Below are 17,646 nucleotides of genomic sequence, written 5' to 3'. Positions count from 1 at the left end.
ATTCTGCCTGTGGCATATCACCCTTGATTGCTTTTTGTATATGTGGGGTGGAATGAGTGTCCTTAGGCTCTACGACCTTATCGGCATTACCCTTAAGAGTTTCGAATGAGCAATTTATTGCAGATCTAGATTTGACTCTTGAAAGGGTCTTCTATAGAGCTTAGTTCATCACATAACAAGCTAGATAACCAGTGGGAGAACCTTACTCCTGTTATATTATAAAAAAGCATTAAACAAGATGACATGTTTTCTTTCCAGTATTATTTACCATTCCCCTCCACAGAACACAGTATTCTTAATGTATATTTGGCCAACATCCTATTAGGATGAAACCCATTACTGCGCCGGTTTTATTGGTTTTACTGTATTTGTTATTATTGTTTGTAACTACTTCCGATGTGATATGGTCACTTTATTTGTTGTGCTGTATATTGTTTTCTTCCTTAAACTGATTCAACATAACTACACAGGAAAGCTGTATGCCAGTGATGGCGAACCTTTAAGAGCCCACCCTTCATGTAATAAGAAAGACTACCAGACTACTCCTAATTGAAGTGTAAAACACGTTCTATTAAACAACAGAGCCAGAATCGAGGACCATACATAACTGTAGCATTCAGCCAAGGTTGCAGCCACAATGGCAGTGTGAATTCATCGCTGGGAAAACATCTTATTATATTACTGTGTACTGAGGCTGTAGCTCCATCCCCACCCCACGATAGAGACAGGGCCTCACCCCCCCACCCCACGATAGAGACACACACACACACACACACAGGGCCTTACCAAGTGCAGCAGCCGCGGAAACTTGCCATGTCAAGTGTCGGCGAGGATGCGGTGATGTCACCGCCGGAGCACAGGAGCAGGCAGGAGGCATCTGGCGCTGGGACCCTGCAGGCAGCTGGACAGGTTAAGCAGGCATCGGGCGCCGGGACCCCGCAGGCAGCGGGACAGGTTAAGCAGGCATCGGGACCCCGCAGGCAGCGGGACGGGGCCAAGAAGGCATCGGGCGCCGGGACCCCATGACTCCGCAGGCTGTGGGCCGGGGCAGCGCAAAAGTATGCGCGCCGTGAAGGAGCGAGCAGCGAGACGCCGGGGCCGCGCAGCCAACAATGCGCTGGGACCCGGCAGGCATCGGAGTGCACCGGGGGTGCGCAGGTATCAGAGGCAAAGGTACCCAGCAGGCGTCAGGCCCACTTTTTTGAGACTGGGGAGATGGTACGCGTTCCAGCAGATAGGGCTCTGCACGCGTGCCATAGGTTCACCACCACTGTTGTATGCCATTCCTATTGCAGGGAATGGTCACTTCGATCCAGAATGTCTACACTATACATTAAAATGGCACAGGGCTGAAGATGTACACAAGGGAGCATGGAGCAACTCATGACTGGATGTAATATGAACACAATGATAAACTCAACACAAAACAGGATTGTTACAATTGTAATATAGATCCTCTCTTACGTTTCTAAAGTAGCTGAATAGGACAGCGAAGCACCCTACAAGCCATCACACCTGCTCCTGACCCACTGTGTATTCTGTGGTCTCCAAGGAGAAATATAATTACACATCTCCTGTTCAGCAACTTTGGCACAACTTCCAGTGCCAGACTTGCTGTGTTAAGCCCAACGCAAATGGCTCTTGTATTGAGATAAAGTACATTTTGTAAGCCAATTAGTCTTTATGGGATTCTTTTCCTAAAACAGTAACATATGGTTTCCAATATGCACAGTTTGAAAAATCAAATTTGAACTAGAAATACCGTATATCTCGGCGGATAAGACGACCTGGTGTATAAGATGACCCCCCCTACTTTCCTGTTTAAAATATAGAGTTTAAGATATATTAAAAAAATTTTAAAAAAAAAAACAGATTTGAATTTAACATGGTCCTTTTTTTAATTTAAATTCTTATGACATGCAGGTATATAGCAGGAAAACTGTCGCTCATAAACATAAGACATACAACAACATTACCATCATCCATTTTACTGTAATGTTACCATACTGTACCTTACATTTTTATTTTATTAAATATTCCATGCCATGTACTCAGAAGCGGGAAAAAAATTCCAAATGCAATGAAAATGGTGAAAAAACGCATTTGCGCCATTTTCTTGTGGGCTTGGATATTACGTCTTTCACTAAGCACCCCAAATGACATGTCTACTTTATTCTTTGGGTCGGTACAGTCACGGGCAGAGGTCGCACTAACATTTTTCCAAAAGGGTAAAAATACTCCTCTCACCATTTTTGAGGAGTATTTTTACCCGAGGAGGAGTATGAAAATTTTGGTAATACACCGCACACATAGCACACTGCACAGCACGCACACACACACACTGCACGCACACACAAACACGCACACACACACACACACACACACAAACACACTGCACAGCACGCGCACACACACACTGCACAGCACCCACCCACACACTGCACAGCACACACACACACACACACACACACACACACACACACTGCACAGCACGCACACACACACTGCACAGCACAGCACGCACACACACACTGCACAGCACGCACACACACACTGCACAGCACGCACGCACGCACACACACACTGCACAGCACGCACGCACACACACACTGCACAGCACCCACGCACACACACACTGCACAGCACCCACACACACACTGCACAGCACCCACACACACACTGCACAGCACCCACCCACACACTGCACAGCACACACACACACACACTGCACAGCACACACACACACAAACACGCACACACACACTGCACAGCACGCGCGCACACACACACACACACACTGCACAGCACCCACCCACCCACACACTGCACAGCACGCACACACACTGCACAGCACGCACACACACACACACACACACACACACTGCACAGCACCCACCCACCGCACAGCACGCACACACACACACACACACACTGCACAGCACGCACACACACACACACACACTGCACAGCACGCACGCGCACACACACACACTGCACGCTCACAACACTGCACACTGCACGCTCACAACACTGCACGCTCACAACACTGCACACTCACAACACTGCACACTCACAACACTGCACACTCACAACACTGCACACTCACAACACTGCACACTCACAACACTGCACACTCACAACACTGCACACTCACAACACTGCACACTCACAACACTGCACACTCACAACACTGCACACTCACAACACTGCACACTCACAACACTGCACACTCACAACACTGCACACTCACAACACTGCACACTCACAACACTGCACACTCACAACACTGCACACTCACAACACTGCACACTCACAACACTGCACACTCACAACACTGCACACTCACAACACTGCACACTCACAACACTGCACACTCACAACACTGCACACTCACAACACTGCACACTCACAACACTGCACACTCACAACACTGCACACTCACAACACTGCACACTCACAACACACATTACAACACAGCACACTCACAACACACATTACAACACAGCACACACTACAACACACATTACAACACAGCACACACTACAACACAGCACAGCACACACTACAACACAGCACAGCACACACTACAACACAGCACAGCACACACTACAACACAGCACACACTACAACACTGCACAGCACACACTGCAACACTGCACAGCACACACTGCAACACTGCACAGCACACACTGCAACACTGCACAGCACACACTGCAACACTGCACAGCACACACTGCAACACTGCATAGCACACACTGCACAGCACACACTACAACACAGCACAGCACACACTACAACACAGCACAGCACACACTACAACACTGCACAGACACTCACAACACTGCACAGACACTCACAACACTGTACACACTCACCCAGCACTGCTCTAGGTCTCCTCGATCACATAAACGCAGGCAGCTGCGGGCAGGTAGAGCGGGACGGGGAGCATCATCTTCAGCCCACAAGTCTCCCCCGGGGCCGCTGCACTCACTTCGGGTCTCTCCGGCGCGCCCCTGAAACTGTGTCACGTGTCGCGCTGAGCGGCCCGGCGCGCGCTGCGATCACGCTACTGACTTGTACCTCCTTTGCAGCGCGCGCCGGGCCTCTCAGCCTGCGCGCTACAGGGAATAATTGCCATGCGTAACTTTACGCATGGCAATTATTTTGGGGGGTAATGGCGCCTCATCACGCGTCTATGACGCGTGGTGAGGCGTTAATGCGACCTCTGGTCACGGGGATACCAAATTTGTATAGGTTTTATAATGTTTTCATACATTTACAAAAATTAAAACCTCCTGTACAAAAATTATTTTTTTGATTTTGCCAACTTCTGGCACTAATAACTTTTTTATACTTTGGTGTACGGAGCTGTGGGTGATGTAATTTTTTGCGAAATTTGATAATATTTCTAATGATATCATTTTTAGGACTGTACGACCTTTTGATCACTTTTTATGGATTTTTTTATATTTTTCAAAATGGCAAAAAAGTGCCATTTTCGACTTTGGGCGCTATTTTCCGTTACGGGGTTAAACGCATTGAAAAACCGTTATATTTTGATAGATCGGGCATTTTCGGACGCGTTGATACCTAATGTGTTTATGATTTTTACTGTTTATTTATATTTATGTCAGTTCTAGGGAAAGGGGGGTGATTTGAAATTTTAGGTTTTTTTATTATTATTTTTTTTTTTTTTTTAACTTTTTTTAATTTTTATTTATATTATTTTTCAGACTCCCTAGGGTACTTTAACCCTAGGTTGTCTGATCGATCCTATCATATATTGCCATACTACAGTATGGCAGTATATGGGGATTTTCCTCCTCATTTATTACAATGTACTAACAGAACATTGTAACGAAGGGGTTAAAACGAAATAGCCTCGGGTCTTCGGAAGACCCGAGGCCACCATGGAGACGGATCGGCGCCCCCGATGACGTCACGGGGAGCGGCGATCCCAGGTAAGATGGCGGCGCCCATGCTCCGCCATCTTTTTGAGGCTGCCGGCAGCTTTGCCGACAGCCATCGCTGTGAACACACCCGCGATCGGTGCTAGCACCGATCGCAGGTGTTACCGGTAAGCCTTTGCTGCAGTATGCAGCAAAGACTTACCGGCTATGGAGAGGGCTCAGCCCGTGAGCCCTCTCCATGCAGCGCGACCCGACCGCCGCCGTGAATGCACGGCGGGCGGTCGGGATTACCGGCGTATAACACGACCCCAGAGAAGACAGAAGATTTTTCTGTCTTCAAAAGTCGTCTTATACGCCAGAATATACGGTACATCTAATCATTACCTGGTGGTTGATGGAATACGCTGATGAGCGGGTGGGATCTGATATCAAAGAAGTATATTTAATATACCAAAAGGGAAGCATCACCATATGCTGCTTATCTTCTGTAAAGCGCTACAGAATCTCATGGTGCTATATAAATAAAAGGTTATTATTACTTATTAATTTTTTAAAATCTATTAAAACGCTGAATAAAACCTGTAAAAACAGAGCCCACAAGAAAACGTCACAAACGTGTGTGTCAATTTCGTTGCATTTGGAATTTTCTTTCAGCTTTCCAGTACATTACATGGAATATTAAATGGCATATTAAAAAGTACAATTTGTCCCACAGATAACAAGCTCTAAACACATCTCTGTCAACTTAAAAGTTGACGCTAAATAATAGGTTTAGTAATATGCATGGAGCCATGGAGCAGGCGAGATCGCTGCATTTCTTTATTCTTTATTTATGATGCGTTCCATTAACTGTATATACCAGTTACCATAGATTTTTTTTATATCAGCTGTTGCAAAAATAAATCCCGTGACTGATATTATCTTTATGTGCTTGTTCAAGTGTACAGCTAATATTGTTACAATTATTGCACATTATTGTAGTTAAATTGTGCTGGGTGGCATCACTCACCTACCTGTTTTGTAGACTTAGAGGATCTGTCACCAAAAATTGCGGCACTTACTAAAGTAAGCAGCTCCTAGTGCTTGAACAAATGACGCAGTGTTATAAGGATAGCGTTACCGGAAACCTCCGGTAACGCAATCCAACACTGCGTTGGAGTACTGTGTAATCATCGGACAGCTCGCAAAGCGGTCTGATGTATTCATGAGGGGGCAGGGTTGGGGCGGGGTTATGCACGGCAGTCACCGCCACCCTATGGAGCGAGCGGGGGGATCCGGGGAAGAGGCAGCGACTCGGACCGCCCCCTCATGAATACATCGGACCGCTTTGCGAGTGGTCCGATGAATACACTGTACCCAGCCTGTACCCCTCCGGTAACACTAACACTGCAGTGTTTGTTCAAGCACTAGGAGCTGCTTACTTTAGTAAGTAGCTCTTAGTGCCCAAATTTTGGGAGACAGGTCCTCTTTAAGGATTTGATTTTACATTAAAAATTATGCTTCACTTACGTCTCTTGCAGCTCCCCAACCCTACAGCTACTCACATTCTCCATGAAGCTGCAGGGCACAAGACAGGTCACTATGTGTAGTGAACTTTCTCTGCTTCGGCACATGTGACTTGAAAATCACATGGTCCAATATCAAAGGTCCTTCAGTTTTAGAGTCGGGACGGCCAGAAGACAGAAAGCAGTGACAGGCCTCTGTTTTCTCAGAGATGGAGAGAAGTATGTGAGTGCTCTTAACTGTATTAAAATGTCCAAACGTTTAACACAATTTCCACAGTTGTTATTATTAAAATAAGTAAATGCAAATCTGGAAAGGTGTACTATAGAATGTTCTTCCAGGGCAATCATTAAAAGGGAGTATGCTATGTCTGGGTGGGGTGTGCCTGTGAGACTAAGAAGGGATGATGCAGTTTTGTGATGTTCTAGCTAATATTATGGCACTTCATCTTTGGGACAATGTGCTTGCTTGTTCCGACCTGACGGATATCGGTTCGGTTTTGCATAACAAAAAACTTTATATAAACATAAGTTGACCAAAAAAAAAAAAACATGCGGGTTAAGGTTTTTTTCCTGACAAAGAACAAGTTTAACTACTTTGAACTTTGAAAAATAAAAGGCATCATGCCACCATGAACACCCACATAAAACCACACCCTGCTACAGTATCTTGTGCAGAGATAAAGTATTCACAAACCAAGCTTTAAGATGGAGTGATCAGAAATATCACCATTTTTGTGATTCAGGAAGTATCAGGTCACAGGTTAACAGGACGTTGTCCAACATTAACTTTCTTGAGGATGATATAACCGGACGCAAACACCTATTAAATAGAGTATGGGCGACGGGCAGAGGTCGCACTTACATTTTTCCCGAAAGACAATAATACGCCTATCACCATTTTTGGGGAGTATTTTTAGGCGAGGAGGAATACGAAATTTTCATTAATACATATAATTAAATCTTAGGCGTATATTTATGCATGAATATGATTGTAGCCAGTGTTTTGGGTGCTTAAATAGCCAATTATATACATTTTACATCATGCATTAAATAATGGGGCATAAGTTCTTTTCTTTTGTCTCCTTTAAAAATTTTAACCTACAGAACAGACTACAGCTGACACCCCAGACTCTTCCCCTGCCGCCCAGACCATGGCGGATGCCCCAGACCCCCCCCTTTTCTAGATCAATAATTACACCATCAGCCCCCCCCAATGTCCAGACCCACCCCTGTATTTAGACGCATGGGGGACTTTTCAAAGAGTAATACTGCATGTGGAAGCATCTATGACGCTTGTGGAGGGGTTAATTGCAATCTCTGGCGACGGGGAATAAACATATCCCAGATTCTCACCTGCTGGGCCACAGAAATTAATATAATGGGAGACAGAGGGTATGGGGGGGGGGGTACCCAGATCCCAGTGTCTTGCATTAAAACTATTCCGTTTACTGATCACTTTAGTTTCTATAAAAACGCATACAGGATCGGGCCGTGGCCCCGCCCCCACACCCTTACTAATGCAGTGCTAACTGTATGTGTCTACAGGCTCATGCAGATTGCCATAGTTTCCGCAATCTATTTACCAGTGTGTTCTTCTTTCAGTGACAAGTAAATGGACTTGAACTCTCTGCTACTGAACAATTAGCCTTCAAATTGTTGTACCACCAACCTGGTTTAGTGGACACACTTCCGGAGGAGGAGGAGGATAGACGTTCAGAGATTTAATTGGACTTACACCCTCACAAAGCACACCAAGCTTAAGATTATTTCCCGCATTAGAAATATTTTATGAGCTTACTGTGCAGGATATTCGAGTTTTGAGGACAGACAAAAATAAAATGGAAGATATGTCGGGGTCTGAGCGCAAAGCATTATACGGCCTCAAGAAACAGAAAGGCTTCTTAATTAAAGAAGTCGACAATGCAGGCAATACAGTGATCTGGCCCATTGACATGACGACAACTAGGGAACTCTGATTTCTATACTATTTTGCACTCAGATCCTACACAGATTTTGAAAGGGAAAATTGATCGACTATTGGCAGAAGCTTTCCGGGTAGGCATTTCAAATCGTGGTGTAGTAAAATTCCTCACCACTGAGAAACCAAAAACCCTGACTTATATGCTACCGAAAGTTCATAAGTTGTTGGAGAAACCGCCTGGATGCCCAATAGTCACGGGAATAGGTGGGCTCAATGAAAAACTTTGTACATATCTTAATTTTTACCTCCAACCTATGGTCATCAGATTGGCTTCCTACATATGAGACACTACACACCTCATACAGAGGATTGAAACTGAGACGTCTACCCCTTTCATCTTTGTGACATTGGATGTGGAAGCACTATACACCATAATAAAACATAATGTAGGTATTGATCCTGTCTCTTATATTCTGGACAAACAATGGTCCATGGACAGGTGACACAATTCCTTTTTGTTATTTTTGGTTTTACACAAGAGTTATTTTGTTTTTGATCGTGTCTACTATAAACAAGTCTCCAGGACTGGTATGGTAGCAAAATGCGCAACCTCTGACGCAAATTTATTTTTGGTGTGTTGGGAGGAAAATGTGGTGTACTAGTCAAGCACCTTTAAGAACAAGGTGATTGGTTGGTTTTGGTACATTGATGACAACCTCCCTCTTTGGATAGGTACGAGGAATGTCAGGATTTCATCACGGATTTGAACACCAACCCCTGGCACATCAAAGACAGGTTTGTGGAATTCATGGACATAAAGATCATGTACACACACCCTACACTCACCACCTCTTTGTTCTAGAAAGAGACAGCAACCAATAATCTCCTTCATTACTCTAGCTTCTACCCATATCACCTGAAAATGGGATTCCAAATGGACAATTCCTCAGGGTAAAATGGAATTGCAATGATGAATCAGATTTCAGATATCATGCTAAGGATTTAACATCCGGATTCAGAAATATCCACAAAAGGTTGTTTCTAGATCTTTTTTTTACGAGCAAGAGACAGTGATCACAAGAATCTGTTGCAAACTAAGACCCGTTCTACAGATTTAAAACCTAGGGTGATCACAACTTTCAACAAGCAATGGAGTGAATATAAGATCAATTTTAGACAAAAATTGGAAAATTCTGAAAAGTGATAAGATTTACCCCGTTTCTCACAGAAAGACCTCAAATGACAGCACGACGTTCAAAAACCTTGAAGGATCTTCTTACCACGAGTCATTTCCAATGTCCAATTTAACCTTTGGGATGAAAGGGTTTGTCTACAAGACTCCTTCCCATGTGGTGACAGTTCAGTCTGTCCACATATAGTTCGAACAACGGAATTTGTGGATCCAACGCAACATGGAAAGTTCAAGATCAGGGACTATATCCATCGCAAAACTAAGGGCATCATTTATGTCCTTATGTGCCCATGTCCAAAGCTGTACGTTGAAAAAAAATACCACATAACGTCAGAGGTGGCAATGTAGTTCTTCATCTACTTTCCAAAGAATCCAGGTGGATTTATATGCCAGACAATTGCTAAATGAAGAATTACTCTTTACAGGCCATTATAAAAAATATAAAATAGTACAAGCACCCATATTCAGCGTGTAATATTTTCAATAATGTATACATAAAACCCTCTCGCTGCTAATTCTTTTCTCCCCCCCCCCTTCTTGCCATCCCTCTCCGCCCCCCCCCCCCGCCCAACCATTTAGCCTCTCCCTCATTTTGGCTTTCCTTTTCCCCAGATATGCTTTATATCCATAGATTTTCTATCCGTATATGGTTTTAACACTAATTTTACAAACATCTTATACGAATACAACCTCATTGGTTCAAACACGTTTTTAGTTATTTATCTCTTGATAGCTAAGCAGTTTGGATCCCTTATAACGTACTTCTTTATTACTGTTTGTTCTCTCTAGGGTTTGTTGACATCATCTTCTTTGGATTTTCCCTTTTATTTGTGTCTCTTTACAATATCTTTGGCCTTCCTTTGATCTTGACATTTACCTTCCTAATTATTAAGCGTACCTATATTTAAAATGTTAATTTTGAATAGCAAAATGTCTATTTTTTGGATATGTCTATTTACTTACCAACAAGTTTCCAGTTTGCTCGGGTGGGACCCATACCTGGCCTTTTTACACGCTCTTGGCGGAAGTGCTCAAAATGCGCTTCGTCGGCCGCGTCCCACCAGAGGAAACTTAGCTATATAAGGTTGTAGTCAGGTACTGTCTGATTATCCCCTGAAGAAGCCCGTGAAGCGGGCGATACGTGTGGGACACCTCCACTCCTTCTCCCCAGGACCTCCATTCTTATGTTAATTCCATTCTACGCACTTTAGACTTTATAGCACTACAGCAAATTTGGCTGCACATATAAAAATTAGTTGTATGTCTTGCTTAGCACTGGCATTTACGCTGCGGTGGAGTACTGTGTAATAGTCGGACAGCTCGCAAAGCGGTCTGATGTATTCATGAGGGGGCAGGGTTGGGGCGGGGGTTATGGACGCATGATGCCTGGCAGTCACCACCACCCTATGGAGCGAGCGGCGGGATCTGGGGAAGAGGCAGTGTCTCGAACCGCCCCCAGATGATTACACTGTACCCTGCCTGTACCTCTCCGGTCATGGATCCTGTAATATACTAGACTGGCTGAATGTAGACATGATCCAATCTAAGCTCAATAAAATCAATGTGTACAAGTCTCCTGGACAAGGTGGGTTACACTCCAAAGTTCTTAAAGAACTCAGTTCTGTTATTGCTGTTCCGCTATCTAAAGTCTTTAGGGATTCCCTAATGTCTGGTACGGTACCAAGTGACTGACGCAAGGCGAATGTTGTGCCAAAACTTAAAAAAGGCTCTAAACTTCACCAGGCAATTACAGGCCTGTAAGCTTAACTTTCATTGTGGGGAAAATATTGGAAAGGTCTATAAAAGAATATATACTGGAGTATGTGACGTAGTCTAATGCAGTCTATGGAGGATGTTCATAGGCTGCAGGGTGACTTGGACAAACAGTGTTTGGTCATCCACTTGGCAAATGAGGTCCAATGTGCACCTAGGGGTTAATAACCCACAGGCAAAATATGTTCTTGGGCGAGTAAACCTGGGAGAGTCCCTTGTTAAGAAGGACCTGGTGGTACTAGTAGATCATAAACAGCAATATTGAATATACTTTGTTTACAGTATCTTATGTACTATTCATTGTCGTGCCATCTATTAAGGGAGTCTGTTGGATTTTCTGTATATGCACATGTGCATTTTAATTGTTTTTATTCATGATTTTGTCTAATAAAGTGATTATTTTCCTTATGTACTTCCCATCTTTTTGTAAAGTTTGAGTTTCATTTTTTGGGATGCCATTTATTTTCTAGATCATTATGGACCTTTTTTTACTTAAAAAACAGTATGCAATGTCAAACAGCTGCCTCTAAAGCCAAGACGATCTTGTCATGTATCAATAGTGGTGTGGACTCTCGGGATAGAGATGTAATATTACCACTGTACAAGGCATTGGTTCGACCTCACCTGGAATATGCTGTCCAGTTCTGGGCACCAGATTCGACAGTCTTAGGGCCTTTACACACTAACATTGCACTGGTCTATTCATTGACACCTGAAATATTGAAAAAAAAAATAAGTCCTGTCTGGATTTAGCGTCATCTGATGGGAAGCCCCACTTTCATCAGGACTCAAGTAGAAACTCATGAAAAGTAAAAACTATGGTCACCTACGTAAATTCCCAATTCCAATGTGCTCCATCCATAATACAAGGACCAAACAATATTCTAGGGATGTCCAAGTATTCTAGTAATGTATGATGCAAGGAGCCTCCACATAACCTCCCACCATTGCCAAATTGTTTCACAGGAAAGCAGGGACTCCATGCATCAAATAACTGATGCTTGGAGTCCCACTAGGAGAACAGTGTTTGGTCTGGGAAATGCAGCCACCACAGTCTTGGATTCAAAGATCAAGCACATTTGTGTGCAAATCATCGGAAGGTGCCCTGAGGTATCTAGCCAAATGCCACCTTGAAATTCGGGATTCATGGATTAGGATGTTTTTTTCAGATGCTCAATAGATCAGGGTGAGAACTAAGCAATTTGGCAGCCAAGTCATTTAGGCGAGATGCATTAATCTGTATATACCAGAGACTGGACTATTTTGCACCATTTTAGGCAGTTTTCCAACTTTTCCAAAAAAAGGGAGCATGGCAGTGAAAATAGCCTGTGCGCCAGAAAAATGAATATAATGTTGCAGTAAACTAGTCAAACTTATAGGATGTGCAAGTATGACTATTATACTGCAACAGATTAATCATCCAGCATCAGACACAATGATTGACCTGACGCATCCGAGAACTGCCTAATTCTACTCTGCTCTGATCTAAAGACATTCATACATCTCCTCCGTTTTCTTCAAGTTTCATCAACCCTTTGCTTTGGTTCTAATACTGCAAGTTATCTCATTCTGACTCTCATAAACTAAATCATTATAGGCTTGTCAGTGTTTCACATGTTTATGCAATACTGCCATTTAGAATTATTTATATCTTAGTGGGTTATAAAAATGTAAACTGTAAAGGCTCAATTAATACATGTGTCTGGGCCAGAAACCAAAAGTCTCCCACTGATAAATATATGGAAGTTGATCTGTTATGATCAGTTATGATAGCGAGGTGAAACTTAGCCTTACTTAGACAAGCATCTGAGTACACAGAAAAGGTCTGTGTAAAACTCTGGCTCCCATTGATTTCAATGGGAACCAACCTTATCTGTCTGTTGTCAGGAATAAGCAGCAGCTATCTCCACGTGGTTCCAAGCAGAAATTGCTGAACTGATGAATCGGAGAATATTTTCCATGACTGAATCAGGCAGGAAACAAATTCTGATTTCCTGATAGATTTTATTTTACAGAGCAAAATGCCACCAAGTGAACATAACGTAAAATAAAATTGATATACTTTACTGCTAACATCATGGCATGTTCTGTATTTATAAAAGAAAACCAGTCTGGATAACATGACAACAGCCACATTCTTTCCAGTGGAGTTACTTAGGTAGCATAAAGTAGCAATGTCACATGACTGCTGTCTAACCAATCGTGTGATTCCAGGTATCAATCGTTTCAGAAACTCTACAATTCCTCTATTCTACATACAGCTCATCATTCTACCTCCTCTCTATGGGAGACCTGTTATGACCATACAGTCCCATATATCAAAAGGTGTATTGAAAATTAACCATAACAGTCCCAAATGTGAACAAGGCTTTGACCTTTGCTTGATCTAAAGGTTATGATGTACAGCATGGACCTAAGGAGTACCTTACCGAGGAATTAGGTTAGACATTAGATTAGTATACCAATTTAATTTGAGAAGGAAATTTTTGATCATTTGCTCACTTGTTGCGGATATACTTAACAAGTCTACTGTACAAGTCTTCACAGCAGAGACCTGACACTTCCATGACAGATGATACCAAATCATAAGCGTGTATGCTTCAATTCACCACACATGAAACATTCTCACTGGCCCTTTAATACATTAGCGCGCGCAGGGCCTGTGGGAAGCTTTGGGAGAAGAAGGGGGAGCAACTGTTGCTATCGAGCGGGTAAACGCTAGGTTTTTCCCCAGCCAATAGCAAGACCTGGCCTTATTAACTCTTTGCCAGCCGGAGGCGGGAATGGATAAAAATAGATGTAGATACTGGTAAAGCTTAAGTCCTACTGACAGGGGAGGCACATATGACGTCTGGAATGAGACTGCACTTGTCAAACTTGTGCAAAGCAACATTACTAACATTGACGTAAAGTCAATCCGGCATGTGACACAGCTCAACACTCCGTAGTGTAAAGGACACCATTACAGTAATACTGTCAATGGGAAAATTACAACCTGACACCTCCGCAAACATGAACGTACAACCTGACATAAGACCCCCAAGATATAAGCAGGAGCGTACGTGCCTGTGAGAGGATTACATAGGCAGAGGGAGGGCTGACACATGTGATCTATAGATTACAGCAAGAAACTTGCCACATACACATTACACACCAGAGAGAATACAGATCAAGTACACAGCCTCAGTCACACTTTAGGGACATTCATCACACGGGGTAAAGGTCAAACGGATCAGCCCCAAACAATTAGGAATGTACCATTCTGCACAAATAGGGGTTTCTGATTGACATTAGATAATTGCTACACGTCTTGCCTTATCTCTCACACACATACACAGGGTATTGGCTGATCAAACAATGTAGGCTGAACCCTGACAAGAACGATAGTCTATACGTGAAACATTCATCGAGGCTAAATAATAACAAACAAGTCCAGCTAGGGGCTAGCGCCACACACGTGTACATCCAGCAAGCGAACAAAGCGGGCAATCACGGCTGCCATCTCCATTGCGGCCTTCCCCAGAGCGACAATCCCCGAACTCACGTAAACAGGCAGCGGCCACGGATAGATGGCAGGCTCGGCTCCCACCGGCGACTTGAGCCTGAGTTCCAGCTTCTCGCCCATGTCCTGAGAGCATACTAATCCCAATCCGACAGCTATATCCAGTAATGGGGACTTCTCCTACGATCGATATTAGACTCTTTCTCCCCGCCGGTCCAGGGTCTCACTTCTCTACACACTCGCTAGCTTTACAGCGCCATCTTGGACCCGGCGCCAAGCAACAATGAGCCGAAGGCCGGGCCAAACCACCGTGTACGGGAGGTGGGGCGTCTGAGGTGTACGCCTAGCGATAGAGAACGAAATAATCCAGCGGGTGTCCTCACATGGCCCCTTAGCCTCAAACGAGAGGGTAATAGGCGGGAAGGCGAGTAGCACAGGACTAAAATAGACTGGAGAGCCGCAGCTCGCCTAGTGTGGATAAGCACACCCACCTGGGTGTAGCAATGGTAACTAGTCAGACTCCTGGCCTACGGGTTACCCTATGCGTTAGCAGCTTTGGACTGCTCCAAGTCGTCAAGTAGGGTGTGTGTTGTGTAGGCTCAACTCACATGGATTCTTATGAACACTTTATATTACATACAGTCAGTCTGGATACGTTCACTTTCAGAGCTGAAAATAAACCTTTGTTCACACTTGTGTTTTGTATCCTTTCTATAAGGCCTCCCACAGATGGATCCAAGTTATTACACCTGCAAATCCTGTCCTGACTGTAGATTTCAAGACCAGAACATACATCATAGTAGATTCCCGGGAAGATAGAACATGTCCTATCTTTTCCCTGGCAACTGTACGGTGCCGCACGTCGGCCATATATACGTCCCCCATACAGCCATGTGAATATAGCCCAAGACAAAATATAGAGCTACAAGGCTGATGCCAAATAGCTCAAATTAAAAAAATTTAAAATTCCTTCCCGACCCCAAAATATGACAGAATAAGGTGCTTTTTACATGTCGTTGGCGTGAGGTCTACTCACTGTACAATGTAAGGAACGTGGACTGCTGAGACAAAAGCACAGGCTGGAATATGCTCAGGTGTTTCGTTTGTGCACTAAGGTAGGTCGAGGAGTACAAGGAAAGTGTCTGCCAAAAAGTCTGGATTGACGGACAGTCCCAAGGGCAGTGATATAGCATAAACATGGGTAAACCAGCTCAGCCCACTGTCCAGTGGTCGTCCATAAACAATTAAGAATGGAGCGGCACCAGCAGATTTAAAGTCCAAAGAATTATAGGAGAATTCCGCCCAAGGTATCACAGTGGACCACTTGTCGTGTCAAGCAGGAACAAAAGTGCAGAAGATAGCAGTCCAGAGTCTAATTGACTCTCTCTACTTGCCCATTAGACTGTGGACGATAGGCAGAGGAGAAGTTTAACTGGAAGTTGGTTACGTAAGGAACACCAAAACCTGGAAACAAACTGGACCCCTCAGTCCGAGACAATGTGCTGAGATAGTCCATGAAGCCAGAGGATGTGGAGGAAGAACAAGCTGGCAAGACGAGGAGGTGACAGTAGACCAGGCAGAGGAATGAAGTAGGACATCTCAAAGAAATGACCACCCAGATAACAGTATTACCGGAAGATGGTGGAAGATCAAAGTCCATGGCTATGTGAGTCCACGGGCAGCTGGGTATTTGCAGTGGCAGGAGCAGACCTTCTGGCTTGAGCCATGATGACTTATTTCAGGCACAGAAGAAGTGCAGGAACTCACAAAGTCTCGCACACCCCTGACAAGAACTGGCCACCAGTAGAAACAAGAAATGAAAGTGACAGATCTCGGCCCCCAGGGTGCCCAGCCACATGAGAGCAATGTCCTCAACTTAGTATCCTCTTTCGGAGAGCAGGTTAAACATAGGTCTTGCCAAGAGGAATTTGCCATAGATCCACAGGAGCGTCAACAACAAGCCGTTCGGGAGGAACAATATGTCGAGGAGTCTGTTAGTCCCCAATTACATGGGACGCTCGAGAGAGGGCATCAGCTTTGACATTCTTCTCTGCTGGACGGAAATAGATAAGGAAGCTAAAGCGAGCAAAGAAGAGAGACAAATGAGCCAGTCGTGAATTGAGATTCTGAGCACTCTTGAGATGTAGGAGATTCTTGTGGTCTGTATACATACAGCCCGGATGACCAGCTCCTTCAAAAAGCTTCCGATCACCTATTCCTCTCTGCTGCCAAGAAGTTTTAGAGAAGAAGCCGCAATTGAGAGTTCAGGCTTTGGGCCCTTTCCTGGTGAGAACGGCACTGGCTCCTATCGAGGAAGCGTCAACTTCAAGCAAGAACAGTTTCTCTGTATCAGGTCGAGTGGGTACAGGAGCAGAGGCAAAGGAAGACTTTAGCTTGGAGAAAGCTTCTACAGCCGCTGGAAGCCAGAGCTTGGCGGTTTTCTTGGTCCGTGCCACAATACGCCTGCTCCTCCACAAAACAATTCCTGCTCCTCCACAAAACAACTCCTGCTCCTCCACAAAACAACTCCTACTACTATTCCTAACAGATCGCACTTTAGCGCACTTGAACAGACAAATGGGGGGGTAATCATGTGTTTTAGGGTACAGTAAAAGGGACAGATCACTAGCACAACTCTCTCCAACACCACCAATCACAAAATGGTGATGTTGGAGAGTGTTGGGCTAAAAAGATCTGGCCACAAATCGTCACAGATCACTGTCATTGGCCAGTCTTTTTCGACTGGCTATGACGATGATCGATGTCACAGGACCAATCAGATTGATCCTGTGAGGTCATCGGAGGGCTGTCAGCTGGAGATGCCGACACCTCCCACCGAAGTG

General features: G+C 44.3%; 1 protein-coding gene across 2 annotated transcripts in view; it reads right to left on the bottom strand.

Annotated features, from left to right (window-relative positions):
- The window catches only part of DOT1L (DOT1 like histone lysine methyltransferase), a 113,522-nt gene extending 98,249 nt beyond the window's left edge, over positions 1 to 15,273 (bottom strand). For both annotated transcript variants that reach the window (XM_072112841.1, XM_072112846.1), the window contains exon 1: positions 14,846 to 15,273. In XM_072112841.1, the coding sequence (XP_071968942.1) occupies positions 14,846 to 14,926 (81 nt within the window). In that variant the 5' untranslated portion in view covers positions 14,927 to 15,273. The remainder of the gene's footprint in view (positions 1 to 14,845) is intronic.
- Positions 15,274 to 17,646: the final 2,373 nt, after the last annotated feature.

Source organism: Engystomops pustulosus, chromosome 1 (genome assembly GCF_040894005.1).
Source record: "Engystomops pustulosus chromosome 1, aEngPut4.maternal, whole genome shotgun sequence".
In the NCBI taxonomy this organism is placed as follows: Eukaryota; Metazoa; Chordata; class Amphibia; order Anura; family Leptodactylidae; genus Engystomops; species Engystomops pustulosus.
The sequence above is the reverse complement of the archived record's forward strand: the minus strand, read 5'-3'. Positions and strand labels throughout refer to the sequence as shown.